The sequence below is a fragment of the Pundamilia nyererei genome, unplaced genomic scaffold (genome assembly GCF_000239375.1).
Source record: "Pundamilia nyererei isolate P.nyererei 1_Seehausen unplaced genomic scaffold, PunNye1.0 scaffold00260, whole genome shotgun sequence".
Classification (NCBI taxonomy): Eukaryota; Metazoa; Chordata; class Actinopteri; order Cichliformes; family Cichlidae; genus Pundamilia; species Pundamilia nyererei.
In genome coordinates, this window is record NW_005187661.1 from 701,396 (window position 1) to 724,482 (window position 23,087).

The following is a 23,087-nucleotide window of genomic DNA, read 5'->3' on the forward strand; positions in this document are numbered from 1 at the left end:
ACTTATACTCAGCAGCATTGTGAGCTCTTCTATTCAGCTAAATGAATGAAATGCATTAGGACTGAAGTGAACACAACCACACAACCTTTGAAAGCTGTCTTGCCTACACTCTTTCTTCTGTCCTTATTGACAGGAAAGCTGTGAACACTAATATCACTTCCTTTTTATTTCGTTTTACTGAAAATTACAGCCAAACGTAGCACAGCGTGGGATTTTTCTAATACTTAGAATGTAAATTATAACTTTGTTAAGATACAGTGCAGCCATTTAATGTCACCAATAGACACACATTTCACACACAAAGTAAGAGCGGTCTAATTGGGTCAAAAATTACATATATACCATATTTGAGGCTCCTTTTAAACACACTGTGGACAGGTTTTGCTTGTTTCCGTTACAATTCTCATACTAAGCTGATGATTACAAAATCTTAGCTGCAGACACAATTGTATTATTTTACATGTGAACATAGGATTGGTACACACTAATCTGGACGTAACAATACTAAAGCTTCCCTCGGTGTTAAAAAGATATTTCCTGTTTGCTGTTAGATATCTCACAAAAAATACTTTTCCATGTTAAAAAAAAGCCGTACTATTCCAGTTGTTCACCAGATGAAAGGGACATTTTGAGCTTTCTAACATTTACTGACATAAACTTCTGTTTTATGTGACTTGAATACAAATGGTAGAAGAACTGCAGGAGTTTTGCCACAGTGTGATGCTGCCATGGATCGTCGAGCTTGCAGCTATTCTGAGGTTTGCATATTGCTGTTACCACAGGGGAGCCGAATACAAAATGTATATTTGCCTCCTTTGTTATAATAAACCCACTGAAAGTAAGTTTAAAACAAAAACAATGCTTCAGTATAGACCTCTCAAAGTCAGAGAGGGATTGTTGAAATTAATTAAAGCGGGTGTTTGTGTGTAAAATATGCTAGAATACGTGTTTCTATGTAAAGACTCCATTCAACTACACCACTCTTGGGTGGGATAGACACACCAAGCCTCCCATTCAGTGAGGCCTCACAGCAACACACACTCGTGCTCATTCAGTCCCAATTAGACCCCACACACCCCCGTGTGAAACAGGGCTGGAACGGTAGCCCCAGTAATGACCAGATCGTTATAGGAGAGAGCAAAGTGGTGAGGGCAGAGAGGCCGAACAAGGGAGGTGGACTGGGGATAATGAGAGGTTGCATGAGGACAGGGAAGGAAATAGATGGGGTGGAGTGTTAGAGCATGGCTGTTTGCACTTTATTTATTGACACAATGTACAAAGTAAAGGAAATCATTTGATTTATGTCCCCACATGCTGGCGTACATATGCAGAATAAACCATTACTGTTGTTCTTTTGTAAATCATTCAGTGTTAAAACTTGAGCACGTGTCATAAAATCAAAAACTTACTGAATTCCCGTTTTTATGCCCAAATCTGAGACGACACACTGGACGTCTCTGAGAAGCACTAAAAGTCATTTTTCTGTTCAGGAAGTAAATAACTATAATTTGGCATCTTAGTCAAGAAAACACAACAATAAGCTTTGCTAATGTTTGCTGCTTTTTTGTTAATTCTTTTTTGTTAATCATGGATATCAACAACAATTATATTTCAGCATTAAAATCATTTTCATGAGAAATTTGTTAATCACTGTTCTAGTATATGGATCCGTTCTTAAGCAAACAGCGATCTAGATTATTGTTAAATGGAAAGGTCAAAGTTTTGTTTAAGCAGTAGAGAAGGTAGCTGCTCCTTATGGTTAGCACATCGGAAACTATACACAATAAGGAGTTCAAATGATTTTAAATAATTTGGAGCTTGAGTGATGTTTTAGCGGTAGTCAAGTGCAGGTGAACCTTATACATCTGTAAGGATCAATGTCACAGAGAGCTCTTTGAGGAAACCTCTGAGTTCTTGTCAGTATATTTTAAAGAGGAGCAATAGAAACCGGAAGCATCTCACAACAGACCAGTCTTTCAGAAATAAAAAGTTAAGAGGAATGTTAAAGCCTTAAGAAATAATGAGTGGTTGCAGTTTTTAAGAAATAACTACCATAAATGTTTCTGAAACAATGAGTCAGTTGATTATTTTTAATATGATAAATAGTAAGTAAAGTCTTTATAAGAACATTAGCCTTAGCAGTGAAAAGGAGGTGCACGCATTGAGGCAAAAGGATTGAACCGAATCCTTGACCATTCAGGATGATTCCAAAGTGGGATCTTCAAGTGATGGAGATGGGATTGTTCTGTGGCCAGAAATAAGGTTTATATTTTTTAAGTAATCAGAGACTGACTAGTGTTTAAGCAATAAGACGTCAAGTATTAATGTATAAGAAATGTCTAAAAGCAGGGAGGTGTAATGAATTTAAGCCTGAAGAAGACGGGATTACATTTGAGCAAAAAAGGGATTAAGGATATTTATAGGTTAAAAGTTATGAAGACAGTCTTTAAGCTGAAAGAAACCTCAAACAGTGTTGAGCAAATAACAGTTAGAGCACGGATAGACTCTAAGCACAAGGAGGGTAGAATAATTTAAGCAACAAGGAGCAAGTTTTTAATCAATAAACACTGAAGTTATAAGGAGTCAGTGTGAGCGTCTATATATAATAAGCAGGAAAGGAACAGACTGCCACAGTGACGAAGAAGGAAGCTAAAAACTTAAGAAATCAGGACCAAAGATGATTTTTAAACATTGAGTTTAAAGTGATTGTAGTTTGGATAGTTTTATTTGTTTTATTTTATCACCCATCTAGTGTTAGGGTTAGTGTTTGGTAATGATAGTTACATTAAGCTCAGATATCTGTCTACATAGTCAAGGATTTAGAATATGTAGGGACATCAAAATAGTTCATGTTTAAAACTAAAAGTTATGAAGGTCTCCAAGCAAAAAGGGACTTCCAATGGCATTAAGCAATTATGTGTATGGGTAGTTTTATGAACTAGCAGGTAGAGTGCCTCAAGGTAGAAAGCAATAAGGTTGGGATAAATTTTAAGGCTCAAGCAGAGTTTGATTTATGAGTATGGCATTTGTATTTATATGAGCAATTGTGTTGTTTGCTCTCTGTGTTTCTGCGGTCGTGTGGCACTTCAAACACGATCCTGTTATCTCACACCGCGCATAATCTTAGAGTCAAACAAACACGTTCATATAAAATTAGGCTATTTTGTTACCAGTCATGCATAATGAATGCAGAGAGAAAGAAAGGGAAAACGACGGGAAAACGAGGCAGAAAATGAGAGGGGTCAACAGAAGTCCAAAAGGCTTAAGGCTGAAAGAAAGGGATGTGGCAAATGGAAGAGAAGAGGACTGTTACGAGAGAAAAAGGGAGAGCCCGCAGTGGGAAAACAAGGACAATGGCCGTGTTTGTGTCGTCTTTGTCACTGTGGCATTTCGGAGGACAGAGGGGCCGTCTGTGTGTATTCGCTTCCCCATCCACTCAATTTGTGGAATTGATCCGCTCCCTAATAGTGAGCAAAACAAAATAAAAAAGAAAGAAAGTCCGCCTAATCCAACCACTATTTATAACACAGATGGGAGAGAGGAGAGGGATACAATTTAACAGTAGAAGTGCTCCAAAAGCCTGCGATGAAGAGATGAGAAAAAGATAGAGGAGGACAAATGAAGTGGAACAAAGACAGAATAAGGAAGACTCGGTGCAGTTGGAGTAAAAACAAGAAGCTTGAGCGTGTTGGGCTTCCAGCCATATGAGGGGCTTTCGAAATAGAGTCTCCCAGCAAGAGGCCAGCCAGCTGCAGATTAAGATGGAGGCAGGAATGGGAGGAAAAAACGATAAAAGAAAGGAGATATCAGGCAAAATGGAGATCAGAAGGAGGACAAGAGAGTGACTGCTGCTGGAGGAAGTGAAGTGTGAATGGAAAGAATTTGAGCTAGATTGATCAACAGGATGTTTGTGGTGGTAAAGAGTGAGAGGCGGAGAAGACGAAGGAGGGACAGAGAGTGATATATGGGCAGGGAGAGAGAAAATGAGCGAGTCCTTATGTTTCTGGAGATGTTGTTGAGTGTAATAAGAGCTGGTTGTTGGAAGACAGGCCAGGGCGCGGCTATTCTTATTCCCAGCGGCCCTACTCATCTTTCCTCTCCTGCTCCCTCTGCTCCTTTTTTACCTCGCCCACTCCTAATCTGGCGACGGAGAGAAGAAGCACTGCTGTCTGATTTGGGAAAGGGAAAGTGGTTGCAGGAGGTGTTGAGCTCAAAAAGAGCAAGCGGACAAGCCGCTCGGTGCATTGCCACTTTTTTTTTTATTGTTTGGGGTTTTTTTTGGTGATCTAAAGTGCTGACTCTAGATTATGAATCAGGTTTCATGGAATTATATCCAGTATAATATCTCTGATATTATCCAGTGTCAGATAAACTACTGCGGTTGAGTCCAATACCTTCGAGCACAAGCTGTTTGCTTATTTTTTAGGAAATATGGTTTGTTGATCTGATCTTTGGAAGCATATTGAGCTGTGAGGTGGGCGTTTGCTTGCTGTCGCAGGCAGTGAATTTGGTGTAGACAGAGTACAAACAGTACAAGAGCAAGGATCATCTAAACTTCATGCTGGTCCCTGCAGTCCCAGTGTTATAAGCTCGGGCAGACGGAGAGAACACTTTGGTGTGTGTGTGTGTTCGAGTGTGACTCTTCAGCCTGCACACAAACACAGTGAGGGCGAACCTTCCTGTAATTGTCTGCGCCGACAAGCAAATCAAATTTAGCTTAATGTAAAGCGATACAGCGCTAGACGACTGCTGAGCTGCACTGCAGTGTTGTTGTTTGTACTCGTGCCTCACTGGGCTGAGTAGTTTCTGTCATTGCATGAATCTTCTCCGTTATGCACTAAATGTAAAGTGTTCGATAGACGCACTGACGTTATTAAATGCTTTCAAATGTGTTTAAACAGCTGCTTTAGAAGTATTAAAATAGAACTGCTGACTTGAAAGGCAGCACAATAATATATCATCTTAAGATCTTCATGGAGCACTTTTTAAAAAGGCTCTGTCTCAGTGTGCCTTCTGCACAATTCATATTTTTTGATAAGATAGATTTACTTATCTAACGTATCTCGGAACACTTAAATGCAGCCATAAAAGAAGAGATCAAATAACGTGTAATCATATTATAGTAGAAACAATAAAGTGAGTCTGACATTGATATTAAACTGAGGTATTCTAGTAGAGTAGCTTTGCATAGCTGACATTTCAAAGCATTCTTTTATATACATATATATGAATTTATGTGTGTACATGCACTGAAAATATAATCAAACGGTGCAATATCCCTAATGTGAAACAAGACGTTTGGCCCTCCACTCATATTGGACACATTTCAGTCGACTTTGCTTCAATTGGCTGCCCATCACAAACAGAGGGTATGAACACCAGGTGGGCGGGGTTTTTGTGCTCACAGCTGTATGCCTGAGATGATCATGTAAGGGACCGTGTGGGAATTAGAGCCAGTTTCATGCATCAAGCAATTTCATGGGCGTTTCTTGTTATTTCAAGACAAATAAAGCAGATAGAATTTCTGAATCTGATTGAGTGCGTTTGTGTTGTTAGAGCTTTTCACTTTAATATTAAATATGAGATCCAAACAGATGCCAGTGCAGGTGAGAGAGGTCATCATGAGGCTGAAAAACCAAAAGAAACCAAGACTTTAAAGATCGCACAAGACAACTAAAGTGAGTGATCACATAACTTCACAGCTTTTTATCAAGGCAAGAAGACACCCTGGGAGGCAGGGTACAAATGAAGAAGTAGCAGAATGATGGGAAGAGGAAAATATGGAGAAAGGTCGTGATCCTAAGCATGCCACATTATTTCTCAGACATGGTGGAGACAGTATTGATGACGTGACTGCTGATAGAAGCAGCAGGAGCAGCTCTGAAGTGTAGACGGCTATACTCTCAGCTCAGATTCACCCAAATGCTGCAAAACTGAGTGGACAGCGCTTCACAGTGTTAGTCGATGATGACTCATCGCATACTGCGAAAGCTACCCAAGCAAGACAAAGAAACTGGGTATTCTTCAAGTTAGTCAGCTGATCTCAACCAAACAAAATATGATTTTTAGTTATTAAATACAAAACTGATTGACACAACTGCACACGTACTAGTGAGACTAAAGGAATATGTAACAAAGTAACAAACAGATTTAAATGTAGAAAAGAAAGTAACTAAAGACAGAACCATGGCAGTTAGATGTTCGTACACTGACTTTAATATCTGGAACTTTGGCCATCTTTAATGTGAGCAGTACATATATGACAGAATATTAAGAAAGGACTCACATGTCTGCTTGTTTCTCCTGCACTGAGCAAGAAATGTTCAGCGTGTGAGGAGTCAGTGTTATAAGTTAACTATGTGCCAGAACACAGATAATTGGTTATTGTATTTCTGACACAAATCCACAAATTATTAAGGTGGTCTGACCAACCACCTTAATAAAATGCCTCGACTTTCCTCGTTTCACTGCAGAAGTTGTTGGTCCTCACAAGCGTTATCATACCAGACCGCAGACACGCACGTCCCAGATGCAATCAGCGTGGCCTTTGCCTTGATCCATTGTGCTCTAACGATTAAGCCTTACACCCCTGCTCGGTGGGTCAGCTCTGCTGCTTTGCATCTCATCACAGCCCATTCATCACCGCACGTCTGTCTCCACCTCCAGCAGCCCTCTGTGACATCAGCTTGCTACTGACCTCCCACCGAATCACGCGCACGCTCATCTCATTCAAAACAAACTGCCTCACAGTAAAGAAGACCACGCATACTCCCATCAGAAATGATGAAGGCCAGACGGACAGCAGGTTAAAACTCTGTTCTTAGAATTACACAAATAACCATAAGGGGTGAAATTAAATACAAACAACACAACATATGAACTGAAAAGCTTTTTTCTATTCCAAGAGGTAACCCTTCCACTTCTAGGCTTCATCAATACAAATCCTAACAAGTAAAGTTTATATGCTATGCATTTTAAATATGCCGTCATTTAAAAAAAAGGATACTCACACTCTTATTTCCCACTATTTCCCAATATCTCACCCATACTTTTTTCAGTATTTGACGTTACTTTCTCAGGTACTCTTTATCCTTCAGTTGATCCCTTTTTTTCAGTTATTGTTCAGTAATTGCTTTGTCTTTTGTTATGTTGCTTGTGAACGCCAGTGTCCAGGAAACTCTGTGGATGGATGCACCTTTTTCTACTTTTCTTCCAAGTCCAGCTGAGGAGTTTTCCTGCTGTTTTGCTTTAGTGGACAGGGGTCTGTATAAGAACAACTTCACCGCTCTCTCTTTCAAGTTACAGATACATAAGGGTGTGGCAATTCAGAAAAATCTGGCCTGTTTCAAAAAGGACGTTTTTGATGTACAAATGAATCTTTTGAATATGCAACCTTGACTCACTGTGGTGCCTTGCATTTTGGATTCTAGCAAAAGACGCACTTTTAGTTTTCAGCGAGTGTTTTCTCATTGAGGAAGCTTCTTTGCATATTCAGAGTGAAGATTTATCCCAGAATATATTTAGCACCATAATTTGGGGAAATACAGTAAATTCACATATATGCGTATTTGTTAAAAAAAGGCCTGACCTGCACACTGAAGATAAGCTTTCAGAAATAATTCCAGTCCATCATGACTGAAATTACAGAGCTCAGAATTAAAGAAATATGCCCTGATGTGTTCTCTCCATTACCCTGTAGCAATATTTCCACTACTCTGTAACCTTTCTGTTAATTGGAACACTAACACAAAGGGCCTCTGCGTATTTGCACACAGATGACAGCTCATCGTTTTGCTGCGAGCAATTTCACTATTATTACGATTTGGAACCTGAGTGTAAAAGGCCAAAAATTTATCTCCACCTCATGCGCTCGTGCGTGCACGCTCGCTGCTCACACGCTCTTTTGGAAGTTGAAATGGTGGAAAAACGCATTAAGTGAAGCCTGCATGGAAGAATTGAAAATGTTAATTCATAGTACATTCTGTATGATTTCCTCTTCCCGAGTTGTCGCTTCGCCCCAATGTGATTCAATATCTTTTTAATTATGGCTTTTGAAAGGAGAGGGCCCTACACTCACCATCTCTCCATGCTCAGGTCAACATATGGGAAGATGATATCGCACTGTTCTGTTACAAAGTGAAATATGCTTTTGAAAGCATAGCCTCTGCTTCTGTGGCTCAAAGGGGAGAATCTACCAAGTCGCGATGCAGTTGATTCTTGGGTTAGTCCTACTTTTTTATTCCCCCCACCGAAGAAATCAACAGCTAAAATATTCATGCAGACCTTTAAATCCGAAGGCACTTCATCTTTCCAGATCCTGTCGGAAATAAGCGCATGTCAGAGTTTCCCCTCCCTCTCAGCAGGCTGTGTCAGTGTTTACTGTCAGCAAACATCAATTCCCATAAAATCAGCGGCCGACGGTGACGCACAGAGCGTGGCCGACTGCGCTCCATCCCCATGACTAATCACTCATTTGATGATGCAGTGGAAAGGAAGCCGTTTGTCTCCATCGGGGGACCAGGGGGTGGTGTCTCCGAGGGCCGTGGTGGACAGCGTGCTAAACTGGAATGCTCGACACAAGTTTAGGCCTAATCGTCTCATTGTCTCCGTTCTGCTTGAAAGGATCAGCAGCCGTGCTAAGCTCCTCGGGGTACCAGCACTCAGCTGCTCTCTGCCATCTTGCTTTGTCTTCGCTGCTGTTGTTTGTGTTTACTGAGCCGAGCAGTGTTTTTTTTTTCTGTTATTAGATTTCATTCGTCTTGTTGAATTTGTGTTTTAGTTAATTGTCGTTTAACCTGTGCATCGTGGCATCCTTCATAGTAACTTTTGGCCTCGGAGTGAATATGCATTTCTTTTTATCAGTAATAATTGAAATATGGATTTTAAGTCAGGATAGGTTCGATGGCACGCCCGTCCATGTGCGCGCATGGACTGTTTGAAGTGCGAGAGCAGCACAAAGTGATGCCTGCCAGACATGTTCCTATGTTCATGTTCATGTTTGAGTGTTCTGTTGCCGTTACTCGCCTGTATTCAAGTTGTCTGGGATCATCGGATGCCTCGGATTTATTGAAAGAACTTAGACGTATCCAGCACAAACATGGCTGCCTGATGTTTGTTTTGGGCTCCAGAGCGAGCTCTGACAACATTTCTGCGGCTGAGCAGATTATGTTACAGTGTCGTGCGTTTTTCACTATAGCCGACAACAACTTTGGCAGCTGAGGCGGTATGCTGACTTTAAAGCTTGGCGAGGGAGCGTAGGAGAGGAGCGGGGGGGTTGGTGCAGAGGACCTTCCAGTATAAAGGTGAAGAGGTCGGTGTACAGGTGTGCAGTGGAGGGCACAGACTCGTGGTAGCGAGCCAGCACTGATCCTTTCTCCATCTCATATTCTGTCCCAACTAACTAGCAACATATTCCAGTAGTCTGTGAGGTATTTCACTGCTATAGGATGCAAGGGACAGTTTCTGCCTTCAAGTCGCAGGGTTTAGCTGTCCCGTGAGAATGGATCTTGATCTATGGTCGCCTGGGGAAAAATAGCAGGTGGAGGTGTGTGTATTTATGTTAATGAGAGATGGTGCAAGAACTGCACACTTTGAGAGTCATATAGTTGTCAGGATATTGAGTTTCTCCCCTTCTACGTCCCTCAGGATTTTGGAAAATTATTTATAACTTGTTTATATTCATCCGAGACCAAATACTAGGCCCGCTGAAGATATAATATATCATGCGGTGCTTAGGCTTGAAAATGTTGCTCTTGAGCTCCCAAAATTTGTATGAGCGGACTTCAGTGGCTGCTCAGTAAGACAGATATTGTCCCGCTTTTATCAGTATATTAATTATCCTACAAGGGGAGAGAGGATACTTACATAGAGGGGGTATCCAAAACCCACTGGAGGGGGGAATAAAATGATGACTCTGCATGACGAGGAGTCGACATGGATGACTTGAAAGAACTGTAAATGTAAAAATACCTCAGTAAATTGGCCTGCTTCTGACTCCAAATGTTGGGAAAGTGGAAGGCGATTCTTAGCGATGTATCACACCATCTTTATCGTGAATATATCTTAACAACACCACGATGCAGGTGCAGGTATCAGCTTTGTAGACATCTTGTAGTCAGTAATCGTTTATACATAGTAGCAGAAATCTGTTAAACAAAGGCAGGTGATGTGATACTTTGTGTGTTGAGCTGGCACACTGGATTTCTTCTTCTTTAATAAAAAAGTAATAATGTGCTTTACTATATGTTCCTTTAATAAAACAGTAAATTTGAAAATTCACGGGTAACACGATTAGTAATATTTTAGCGTTAAAAATATAATTTCAGTTAAAGAGCTTGCACATACTGGTGGAAAAACCCTTACTGTTCATTTAAATCAGCTGTGGCCCAAACCTTACACTGGGTGGGTGGTGTAATAGATTTGTTAAGCACTGTATGATACTTAGTATGTCAGATAAAGAATGAAAGGAGGAGCTGGACAGGAGTTGGGTTGCAAAGTGGCTTGGAGATACACAACATGTGTGGGCAGGCTAAAGTGGGTAAAATTGCTCACCCTATTCACATCTGGATGCACAGACAAATAACACTTGAGCCATCAGCTGTTCGTTAACATTGGGATCAGTGAATCTACTGGATTTGAACTCAATATGACTTTGCAGGCTATCTGAACTAACGCCATAACCGATTTGTTCATAGTTTATTTGGAATGACTGAAGGAATCCTGTTAGTAAATTAGTAGGAAATTTCAGCATTATCTCAAAAATCTAGGTTTTATATCCAGACACATAAAACCTATTGACACTCACATTTTCAATGTTTGATATCCCACTCTGCCTTTAGTGATTTGCTCCACCTGAAGCCTGTAACAAGTCCCAAAAGTCAGCAAAAAATGTATTTTTCCATCCGTTCACTCAGTAAAAAAAAATCTTGCGCCCTTATTACAGTCGACTACTATACAGCCGTCTAACAACTACTTGTTTCAGAGAACTGAACATGGCAACCCAACAGCTGCCTGAGAAATTTCATTAAAAACGAAAACATCTTTGATCAGGTAGTTTACAAATGCTGGACAGCTTAGCGTCCTGCCATGAAATTGGCTGCACACAAAAAAATTAAAATAAACTTTGTAGTTTTTTGCAAAATTCATGTCCCGTTTACAGCATCATCATTTTGAGATTTGGCTCGAGCACGCACGTGATGTCGTAGCTGCATGTGTTCTTTCGGTTCAGCAACCTTTTGAAGACTCTGTTTCTTGTTTCTTATCCTTGGCTCTGTATCTCAGCTGCTGCGTGGATTCAAAGTGACAATGCAGATTGTGTCTTTGAACGTAGACATCGACTCGTAGTAAATGGATACACGGGCCTCTCTTTAAAGATGCACTGTCTGCCTTCATCTTCAACTTTCCTTTTCGTGCCGTTCTCTGTCAGCTAATTTGTTAGTTTACAGTGAAAGCAAAGTTGCGGTGTGGTGTGTGTTGCTGCGTACACACCGAAGGGCCAAAACCTGCTGAGATCTTAAAGGACGGGTTTGGCCCTGTCCTTGAGTTTGACATCTTTTAGACTGTTAAGCTGTCAGCCTGCATTTGAGGTGCTGAACCATCAAATATTCAAGGTTCTCAGTTTTTGTACAAAAATGACTACAATAACCGCGAAGACAAGACCCTCATCATTTATTCCACAATGACATAAAAGCAAATGTTACATTATTAAGAGATTTTTCAAGTATTTGCCATGACCATACAGGGAGAGAGTTTCAAATAATTACGTCCATGTTTGTGAAAACCAACAGTCCAAAGACATGCAGTAAGTGGGTTTAGGTTAATTGGGGATTCTTAACAAGTGTGAGTGAGAGATGGTCAGTGCGTCAGCCCTGCGACAGACTGATGATCTGTCCAGGGTGCACCTTGCTTCTCACCCTATGGTAGCTAGGATAGGCTTCAGCCCCACCGCAGCCCTGATAAGGATAAGCAGAACAGAATGGATGGATGAATGGTTTCGCCAATATCGGCCTGCCAAGTGCTAAACTTCGAGCAAAGCGTTGAGCAGAGACCTCTCTCCCATATGCCGTCAAACCCTCTGTTTCCAAGGGAAGGCCAATCAGATAAAAACTGCCATAAAGGGAGCGAGGCCCTGAAGAGAGCAGGCTGTTAATACATTTTATTTCAGAGGGAAAGCTGGAGTGCTGCGCCCTCTACTCTAGCATAGTCTAAGATTAAAAAATAGAGGTTAAAATAAGCAAAAGGTCCCTCTAATGCTAAATCATTTGTATGTGAAGTTGAAAAGCTACAAACTAATAATAAGCTAAAAGTAAAACACAGAAAGTCTTACTTGATATGAAGTGGATCAGCTGTGGGAGGAAAAAAGGGGAAAAAATAGAAACTTGGAACTTTTTACTTTTTTCCCTTGAAATATTAAATGAAAATTACTATTTTTTTTAAAGATATTTGCAAGAAAAAGTTTTTACTATGGTCTGAAATACACATATAATCATTTGGAATTATACACCAGCTGTAGATGGTTACTTACATAATTCACTGAGGGCTTATACGGAAAAAGTATTACAAATCATATGAAAAATATCAAATGCTGTTAAACAGCTGTGGCCTATAGCTGTTATCAGATTAAGGCAGTTGAGCAAAAAGTTTATGATTTTGTTCCCTGTTGAAATGGAAATATTTACATACTTTAGCAGAGATGGAGCACACACTTCTGAAAAGCCATAAAAGCCATGAAACAAAGCGCGAGTAAACCTCAGTCGGTCGCCCCGTACAGTGGCTGTGTTGACCTGTTTTATAAATCTACTCCGTTTAATTCCTTTAGTCGAACATGCAAACGTTAGTGTAAAACAAATGAGTCAGCTTTAAGCCCCTCCTTTAGCTCATGCCTGTGTGAGACTATTCACCATCTGCCCATTATAAACATGGACGTTAAGGATTTGTCGAGGCTTTGTATGTATACGTGGACACTATCCCATTTCCCCAGCTGCCTCCATGGTATGGGACATTCTGTTGTCGTGCAGCACCTGTTCACATTGTCAACAAAATAGCTGAAGAGAAACAAATTATGCAAAAAGTATTTTTAAAGCATGATTGCACGCTTTGATGAATGATTGAATTTTTTTCAACCCACATGTGGTTCGAGTATGGAAGCTGAGGGTGGAGAGCTAACCACCAGCCCATCTGTGGGCATCGCACGCTAAGCTTTAGTTGTGGTAGAAACACAACAAAGCCAGAGGCAGAGAAAGACAGAGAAAGAGAGAAGAGCTTGTTACCCTTGAGGGCCTCGGTCCTATCAGTCACTGTGCCACAACGATTCGCCCTGTAACTGATCCGTGGACGCCGAGTCTACAGGTCAACTGTGACAGTCTGCTTTGTGCGTGTGTGTGTGTGTGTTTGCATCTTGTGGGTTTGTGTGCGTGTGCATCTGCATTCTGTCCCTCGATGCCGCTGCAGCAGAATGCAGAAACATGCATGTAGGAGGTGCGCATGTGGTCATTCGCTGCTAATGAAATGACATGCAGGTAGAAGCACGGCGAAGGGCATCATGGGGTTAGGCATGCAGGACAGCAATATGTTGCCACAGCAACAGTCAATGAGACTTTGTCCAAGTGAGAGGGAGAGGCAGGAGAGGCGGAAACAAGTCAAAGTGGAGCAGTTGCCATAGCGACTTCTCCATTGCAACTGCCTGTGAATTTCTCTCTCGCCGGTGTGAGTGTGTCTGCCTGACTGATGCGCTGGTTTTAGCGCCATAGCTCTGTATGGATGTGTCTGTGACACCCTAGTCTATCACTGGAGATTTACGGTGCTACATTTGCAGCCACCTTACATACGTCTGTGTACTTAACACAGCATCTACATATATATAAGCAGCTTTCAAAGAGAGCCGCACGCCCTCCATCTCTCCTGCCTTCTATAATAGATGCAGTAGTGGTTATTTATGTGGTTATTCGCCACTACTGTTTGCTCATATCCTCAGGCCTGCACGCACACACACTCGCAGACACACAAACAGAAGCCAACAGGGGCTGCTGTCACTGTGCCACTCCTCTGAGTCTTCTGTACCATATGCTACCGTAGGCTCCTGGCAGGCAGGAGCGACGCTGCTCACAGTCAGCTAGGAGACTGGTTCAAAGGCCAACGAGGGCCCATCGGGGACCGTCCTACGTGCACGCACAGCGCTGCAGGAGAGGGCGTATGCTGAAAACTCTCAGGACTGACATTGGATGCTTTCTGAAATGAGCTGCATGAGTTTCTTAGTGGAGGATGCCAGAATTTATCATCATAGCTTCCCTGAGCAACCATAGAGTTTAAAGGGCACCTGTTATGCTCTTTTTCAGCTTCATATTTTTATAATTAGACTCCACTGGAGTAGCTTTAAGTGTTTTATGGTTCAGAATAGCCTTTATTCATCTTTTACCAGGTCTTGGTGCAACCTGTCAGTTCATCCAGTGTCTGAAACTAACCATTTTTGCTACCTTTCCAACGTTCCTCTGATTGGCTACCCTTTACAAACAAAAGATCTGAACAGAAAGTGGGTGGGGTCAAAGAAGTGTTCTGTTTGGGAGGCAGGCCATGCCCTCAAGCCAGTGGTAGAGAAATCACTGTGTCATTGTTTGTATTTTTTGTTTAATATGAGCATCCACCACTGTAACAGTATATTATATGTATATATCATCAAATATTATATATAAGAGAAAATAAGGAAATAAATAACACAGTAGGTCTACATTAACTGAATACCTTCAGCTTGCCTCAGAAATTCATGTTTACAATATATTGCAGAGAATATGTTTTTAAGTACTTGTTTTCACATTTTTAAGCATTATTATTTAAGTTAGTGTTGTCCAGGCAACACTAGTTTAAATCCATCCATCCATCCGCTTCTCCTTTTCAGGGTCGCAGGGGGCGCTGGAGCCTATCCCAGCTGTCATAGGGCGAGAGGCGGGGTACACCCTGGACAGGTCGCCAGTCTGTCGCAGGGCTAACACACAGGGACAGACAACCATTCGCACTCACACTCACACCTAGTGGCAATTAACCTATCCCCACAACTTAGTTTAAATCACTATAGCTAATAATAGACAGATCCTGCCTCCAGTTTGCACATTTATACTTATTTTCAGTAAAATTAATACAGAAAACTTTACGGGAAGCAACTCTGGAGCTAAACTTTGCTTTCTAATGTTCTTGCGTAACATTTTCATGGGTAACTTTTTAGCTATCTTTCCATTTTTCACCTCCAGGCGGGACCCACCAACAATTTGTGCCAGTGCAAAATGATAGCGTCCAAGAAAACTGTGTTCTTCTAGAGATTCCACACAGGGGAGTTGACCTAGAAATAGGTTTCTATAGCTGTCTCTGCAGCTCAAGGCGACTTGAAATTTGCATTTATGGGGGTTCCGAGTTCCAAGGTGCAAAATAAAATGAGGAAATTATGGAAATTTATTGCACACATGATATATTGAGAGCCAGTGGCCTTTTATTTTGTGTTGATTGCGCACTGAATGCTCTTCAGAGGGGAGTATACAGACATCAGCTCCACTCCTTTGGGGCCCGGCTTTGATATGTTTCCTAGTGTCATCCTGGTACCTTCTTTTTTACCTTGTGTATGTTGTGCCACATTGCTTTGAGTGTGTTTACTAGAGAGTGGCTGTTTGAACAGTGTTAAACATCTCTTCTCTGCAGCAGAGAGCTCTTTGGGGTGAACTCTGACACCAACACGTTGAGCTACCCCATCATAAGAGCTGTTGTGCAGATATTCTGTGAATTTATCTGGACATTCTCTGTTGAAACTAATTGCCTCAGGCTGCCATCAATTTTCAGTTGCACACACAGATGCTTTTGCACTGCGCTAGGAATTGCATCAGTTTTAGTCAATCTGGGCCTCAGTGTGAAGTAAAGACTGATGCACGACAGGCTCTAATGTGAAGCACTACAGTAGCTGGTAATTTTCTTCAAGCCTTTTTTTTCTCGCTTTAATCACCAGGAAACATTTGACAAGATTCTCACGGTGGCGCCTCTCGTTACTGCCTGTTGTTAGAATCATTGGCTGAAATCTAAATGAGCTCAAGCCCATTTTTAAAGGTTGGCATCCAGCCGCAGGAAGTAATGCAGCACTGATCCAGTGCTGTGTTTTCATCACGCTGCAGTTTGTTCCATATACTATGGTCTAACACAATGTCTAATCATAACTGTGAATGCAGTCATTGACTTTTTGTTCTTTCACACTCTGTTTTTCCCTGTTTGTGCATGTAGATATCCGTGACCGCAGGAAGAAGCCGGTGATGCTGTTTATTCACGGCGGCTCCTACATGGAAGGCACAGGAAACATGTTTGATGCCAGCGTCCTCGCCGCCTACGGCAACGTGATCGTGGTAACCATGAACTACAGGCTCGGCGTGCTCGGTGAGTGGCCCTCATGACTTTTTCATGCTAACAGATTTGCACCAACAAATAGCTTAGATTTATATTCCATATCTCCCCAAACGCTGAGCTAAAAGAACGTTTCTTCTTTTCTCTAAACTGAGTCGATGATGGGTGACATGAATAGAATCCATCATTGTAATGACAACCAGTCCAGGGCCTGATCGTTACAGCTCACTTGCTTATAGATTTCCCCTCACTGTCTAAACACCGATTGTGTAATTCTTTAATTTTCTTTGAATACTGATGGCCTTTTTTTTTTGTTTTGTTTTTGTTTTTTACAAAACTTTTGCATTGTAAACCCTTTCTTGGAAACAGGGGGAGCTGAGATGAAGACACCAGCCAGACTCTTTCAGCTGAAACACACCAGAAAGGAAGTTTGGCTTGTCTTTACCCAGTGTGCAGTGTGAATAAAAGGAAATAAAAAATGTTACAATTCAAGCTTAGTTTCCATGGTATCCCTTGGTGATGGTGCCAGGATAGATCACGATCATTTGGTAAAGTTGTGGATAGTATTGTGGTGGAGCCTGATACAATGGGACTGGAAGGATCAAAGTATAAAAATGTGCAAAGACTCCTTGAGTGTTTATGGTTAAATGCTGAAGTCTAAACCAGGTTGAATCAGGAGGACTGTAATTTATAAAGATGTGCACAGTTTTATCCATCCATCCATCCATTCGCTTCCACTTATCCTTTTCAGGGTTGCAGGGGGTGCTGGAGCTTATCCCAGCTGTCATAGGGCGAGAGGCGGGGTACACCCTGGACAGGTTGCCAGTCTGTTAAAGGGCTAACACACAGAGACAGACAACCATTCGCTCTCACATTCACACCTATGGGCAATTTAGATTGATCAGTTAACCTATCCCCACTAACTGCATGTCTTTGGACTGTGGGAGGAAGCCGGAGTACCCGGAGGGAACCCACATAAGAACATGCAAACTCCACACAGAAAGACCCCGGCCTAGTGGTGGAATTGAACTCAGGACCTTCTTGCTGTGCGGCAACAGGGCTAACCACCGTGCCTCATGGACCCTTTTCTCATAAAATAGAAGAATGCAGAATAAGTAGAATGAAGAGCAGGTAGAAGAGAAGGTAGATATGGTTTTGCAATGTATTAATCAGAAGAATTTTACTTTCAAAAATGTGGTCGAAGACATATATGGAGCCATAATCAGCAGTGACTTATTTTAAGTTGGGAGGAATGAAGCACATGGCTTCATATGCACTAGATTTCTCCTAAAATTAAAAAAAAAATAATCTTACCTTAAATCGTGTCTAGATTTGTCTACATAATTGTTTCCCAACCACTGTGGATAGGTGTGCCATGAGAAATAATCAGGTGTGCCGTGGAAGATTATCTGGTTCAACCTGATTAGTAACAGGCAGATTGATTACTTTCTCTTCCACTAGAGGGCAGTACAACTACCTGCTCTCATTAAATGGGTTGCCAACTGCCAATAAAACAGAAGAAGACGAAGAAGAAATTACATAATAGTCATGCTGTGAGTGAGATGACAAAGCGTGTAATAAATAAATAGATAAATATTTGAAAAGAAAACATAGTCAATCTGACCTGGATCCTGGAGAAAATTCCGACCCAGATGAAGCCCTGGCATGAGGTAGTGGTCAAAAGAAAGCAAAAAAAGTATACTGGGGACAAACCAAACCAATTCCACTGTGCCTGGTGCACAGGGGGAAAATGATCAATATCCTTTTTGTGACATTTTTGTTTGGTGGTGTGCCGTGTGATTTTTCTAATGTGAAATATGTGCCGTGGCTCCAAAAGGTTGGGAAACACTGGTCTACATAGAGTTAAAGTTGAAGTGCTGCGAAAAACTGTTTACACCCTTCCTGACTTCTTTTTTTTTTTGCTTACTTATTATCCTTGCGGCACTATGTTAATAAGTAATTGCCCTCTAAACCTAATAACTGGTTGTGCCATCCTTGGCATCAACAGCTGCAATTAAGTATTTGTGATAACCGGCATTGAATCTTTCACAGTGCTTTGGAGGAAATTTGGCCCACTCTTCTTTGTAGAATTGTTATAATTCAGACTGAAAAGTATTAACAGACTGCTTAAGGTGATACCAAAGCATCTTATTTTGTTTGGTTTCTTTTTGAGCTATTCAGAGGTGGACTTGGATAACCCAAATGCAACCAACACCTTCAGAGCACAATGATGGTTGGACATTGTCCTTCAGAATTTCCTGATACAGAGCAGAATTCATGTTTCCCTCAATTATGGCAAGTCTAACAGGTCCCGAGGCAACAAAACAGCCCAAGACCGTTACACTACCACCATGTTTGACTGCTGGTGTGATTCTTGTAGCATCATGAACTCTGAACTTGACTGAGGCAAGTGAAGCCTGCAGGTCTTTAAGTATTGTTCTGTGTTATTTTGTGACCTGATGAGTCATCAGTAGACTCTTGGAGGAATCTTGGTAGGCCAGTCACTTCAATACTGGAGTCCTAAAGCCTTAGAAATGGCTCTTTTCAGACTGATAATAAAAGTATGTCAGCTTTTTCATTATGTGGTGGCATGATTTGTTGCTTTGTGAGATCTTTTAGCTTACTTACTTAATTCTCGTACTCTTGTCACCATACATCCTGTTTTTTTATTTGGCCACTGAGTCCTGCATTGCCAGGAAGTCTATTAAACATAGGAGTGGAAGAAGAGAACAAGCATGCAAATCATATACAGATGTGGCATTTTTACTGACGTGGAAATGCACCTCACAATTCCTCATTTTAACTGCACGCCCTCGCCCAGAACCTCCAACTTTCAGATGACTGTTTTGCAGATGTATAATTCATTCCACAGAGAGTAGGCATTGTAAAAAAAACCCAAAAAAACCAAAAACAAACCTTTGCGGAGTATTTTGGTAGGGGAAGGTTTGGTTATGATGCACTTTTGAGCTGTTAGTACCAGCGGCAGCACTGAGGGAAAGTGAGGGATTTGGAAAGTGGTTAAAGTGGCTTTACAGGCCCGGTGTAGCACGCTGTAACCTGTCTGCTCAGTTCACTGTGAGATCTGCCAGCACACTATTGTCTGCCACCTCAGCTCTCCAGCACGAGCGCGTCATCCCTTTTTTGAAAATACACTCGACTTCTCCTCTTTGTTACCGCACTCTGTCTCGCTCCACTGAGACCAAGTAATTTAGCTTGGAGAGGAGGAACATGCCTCTAAGGAGGCAGGTGCTAACTAAAGGAAACTAAGTGCTTTAGATATTTCATTAGCCGAAGAGAGAGCGGGCTCCTGGAAGCTGTTTTAAAATAGGCAGCCTGGCTTTGATTTGTTTTGTTTCTTTCTTAAAGGATGTTGCTGTGTTGTTTTTGGAGCATTTAAACCGCCTTTACTGCGGTGACACATTTTCATTTGCATGCAATTACCTAAAGTGTTTGCTTTTCAGTGCTTCCCTATTGAATTCATCAGCATTTTTTGCTACAGTGAATAACAGAATGCAATATGAAATATCTATTAAAGGACTGTTAAAAGGCCTTTTTGTTGCTTTTGTTATTGTTGATTGCTGCTATCTATAAAAGTGTAATTCTTCTCATCAAGTTGTTACAGAAAAGTGCTGGTAACAAGTTTGTTACTTTGTTAAGAGTGACAGTTTTAGCCAAAATCTAGCCGCTGTGGTTTAGAGTCAGCGCTAGTGTCATTCTCCTCCTAAAAGTGCTGCCACCAGGGTTGTGGAGCTGTAATTAGCTCCAATTAGCTTGCAGGTGAAGTGGTGCTCATTAGCAGCCGGCACACACTTGTTATCATACAGAATACTGTGAATACTACTGCAATGCCATGGCTATCCTGAGTGCTATCACGCTAGCTAACCTGACTGACACAACTGTAAAAGTGTGAAAAAGGTATTTTCTTTTTTTTCTTCTGTCAAATTGAAATGATTGAGAATTTCTCATGGTACCAGGTAGTTTATTTCATGTTTACAACATTTAATAGAGAGGAAGCACCAAATCACAGTTAGCTTTACTTTACTCATCTTACCTCTGTTAGTCCTGAATTTGTGTCTGGAGGTAGTCGAATATCACCTGAACAGCTAAACTCATTGTAAATTACAGTATATTTGCCAAATCCTTTATTCCCTTTGAAACTGATGTAGTTATTTGAGCTATTTTTATAGCTTTTACAGCTAAAGGCAACAGCAGGCTACTGAGTAAAATGTTGAAGAAGTAAAAGTACACTGTCACTGTTAATACAGGAACTAAGAGGGTAAAAGCAGCAAGGCCCTGCTAAACAAATGTACTTGATTTCCTTGACTTCCTTAGAAGTGCATCAAGAGTGAGGACCACTATAAAAGAAACATTTGGCAGCTTGTTGTTAAGCGTATTCAGGTTTGTGTTACCACAATGCCACAGAGGAACCTTATCAACAGTTGTTATTGCCCATCAGTCTGTGTGTCTGTTACGTGGCATTAATGATCAAAGCAAGCAAACATGTGAGAGATTGATAAAGTCATACAGAAAGCAGTTACTAAATAAAAGAGCTTTTCAATCATTGTGTGTACTTTTGTTTAACCATGGCTGTATATTAGCCAGCGTAATGCTTATATTTTTGTGTATGTATGAAAAAAAAAATCCACAGTGCTTATAAGTGGATCAGTTTAGACCAGATGGGCCACCAAGCTTGTAATAGACTGGCAGAAACCCTGTTTCTGAAAGGAAAAGCAATTCTAGCAAAGTTCCAGGTTAGATGAACTTGGGAATAGAAAGCAAAGGCTAGTTTCCTGTTTTTCTCAACATAACAAGGGGATTGGTAACTTTTCAGGCATTAGGTTTCTACCTCCAGACTAAAACCTGGCTACACTGTTGGCTTGTTAACTTGTTAATTCGTGCTCCCAGCGCTCTTTGATTTGTTTTTATCAGTAAGATGTAAATAGTTTTTTTATATGTGGTCAACAACAGCGTCACATATCTGTTAGTACTCTTATAGAGCAATGCTGTATGATAGCTCTGCATACTGAGGATATTCATACTGCTGTTTCATGCCAGCTTGAACCTGGTGTGTTGACTTTTAGAAGAAAGTAATCCTGTACAAAAGACATTTAAATGTGTGGATTACAAATGTAGTTTTCAAAGATGATAAAAATAAGTCAGGTGTCGCAGCGGCATTAGATTCTCCCCGAGTATCACGCCCTACCTAATGACGTGAGCATTAGGTTGGACTTAATTATCTGTCCTTGTATGTTACATCTCTCTCCCTCCTTCCAGTCCTCCAGCTGCAATTCTGCATTTTCTTCTTCCTGCACCCTGTCTGTAACTCTCTCATCACATTCTTTGAGTCAAGGAGAAAGCAAATTGCGGGGGAGACTTTGTCATTTGTATGCAAAGAGACGGCCACAGCCATCTCCCAAATATGAGAGCCATCCAGAGCAATTTGGCCATGATTGGGAGAAATGTGAGTAATCTTTCACCCCATGCATCCTGCATGATGGATGGCATTTTCCTTTGACAGAGAGAGGCAAAGCTAGTGTGGGGTTAGAAGCGAGCGTTTGTGTGTTTAGAGGTGGTGTGCACCAGGCACGTGTAGGTGCATGCAGTCATGCATATCAATGTCTGCTCTGTGGATACGCTGTGCGATGGTTTCTGCTGTTTGTGTTCTTGCTTCAGCAATCCGACATGTCGATTTGGAAGGGCGATGCAGGAATTATTGATGCAGAAGCTAGATGTGGCCATGTGATATGAAAACTCGAAACAGCGTGTGTTTCTGCGCAGGCCGACGTCTTCGTATGAGATTATATTCGATATCATCAGCGATGCAGCCTTCCGGTGCTGCAGTCAGCAGTGCAAGAGTTCAGTTTTGTGGTCTTGGTTTACGAAGCCTACCACAAATTAGTCTGGGTCTCGCAAAGTTTCCTGTGCTGTATGGTTTCAACGTAGTGATGTATTTAATTACCCTGATCATATAAATGATTAAAGCTGGAGTTGAGTTAATTGGAATGCACTGCTGCTAATTAGGACTTAAAGCTGGTCTTTGAAACATGCCTTGCCCATACTGTATCTGGAGAGCAAAAGGAAGTGCAATTTATTCTGCTCCTGAACTTGAATCTGGTTGTCAAAACTCATAAACACATAAAATTCAAATCATTTAATGTATAGTAAATGTTTTTGGCACAGGTAGGGGTGGGCGACTTGATATAAAATAACGACTATCGATGATAGGCTGAGCCCATCGGCGATTGTATTTACAAGGGCGATTTATTTATTTATTTATTTATCTGCTCATGAGTAAGTTTGCTAATAATGATGGAGCTAATAGAAGCAGTCAACAGAATAGTAGTGCTGTTTTAACAGCACCCTCTTTCATCTGCCCCCACCTCATCTGCTTGTCGATCGAGGTGCAGAAGTTGGTGATAGCCTATCATACTCAGCCGGATGGTGGACACGTACATGCTCATACAAGTTAGTCGTGTTTGAGTACTTTGCTTGCTTTATACGTCTGCACAAGTGGCACACCGCTTTGGTTACATTCTTAGGTTTACCTCTTTCATCTGGTTTGAAGCCAATGGCAACCTTACAATTTTTTAGTGCTGTGAGCGTTAACGCGCCGTCATCACGACTAACGCGATTAATAATTAACCCATCTGGAGCGCAGACTGAGTCAAAATCCCTCTGTCATCAGTCATCAGTGTTCTCTTTTTTTTTCTCAAGTAATA

At 41.3% G+C, this 23,087-nt stretch overlaps 1 protein-coding gene across 4 annotated transcripts in view; it reads left to right on the forward strand.

Annotated features, from left to right (window-relative positions):
• The window catches only part of nlgn2a (neuroligin 2a), a 239,238-nt gene that overhangs the window by 143,015 nt on the left and 73,136 nt on the right, over positions 1–23,087 (forward strand). For all 4 annotated transcript variants that reach the window (XM_005750030.1, XM_005750026.1, XM_005750029.1 and 1 more), the window contains one exon: positions 16,252–16,401. In XM_005750030.1, the coding sequence (XP_005750087.1) occupies positions 16,252–16,401 (150 nt within the window). The remainder of the gene's footprint in view (positions 1–16,251; positions 16,402–23,087) is intronic.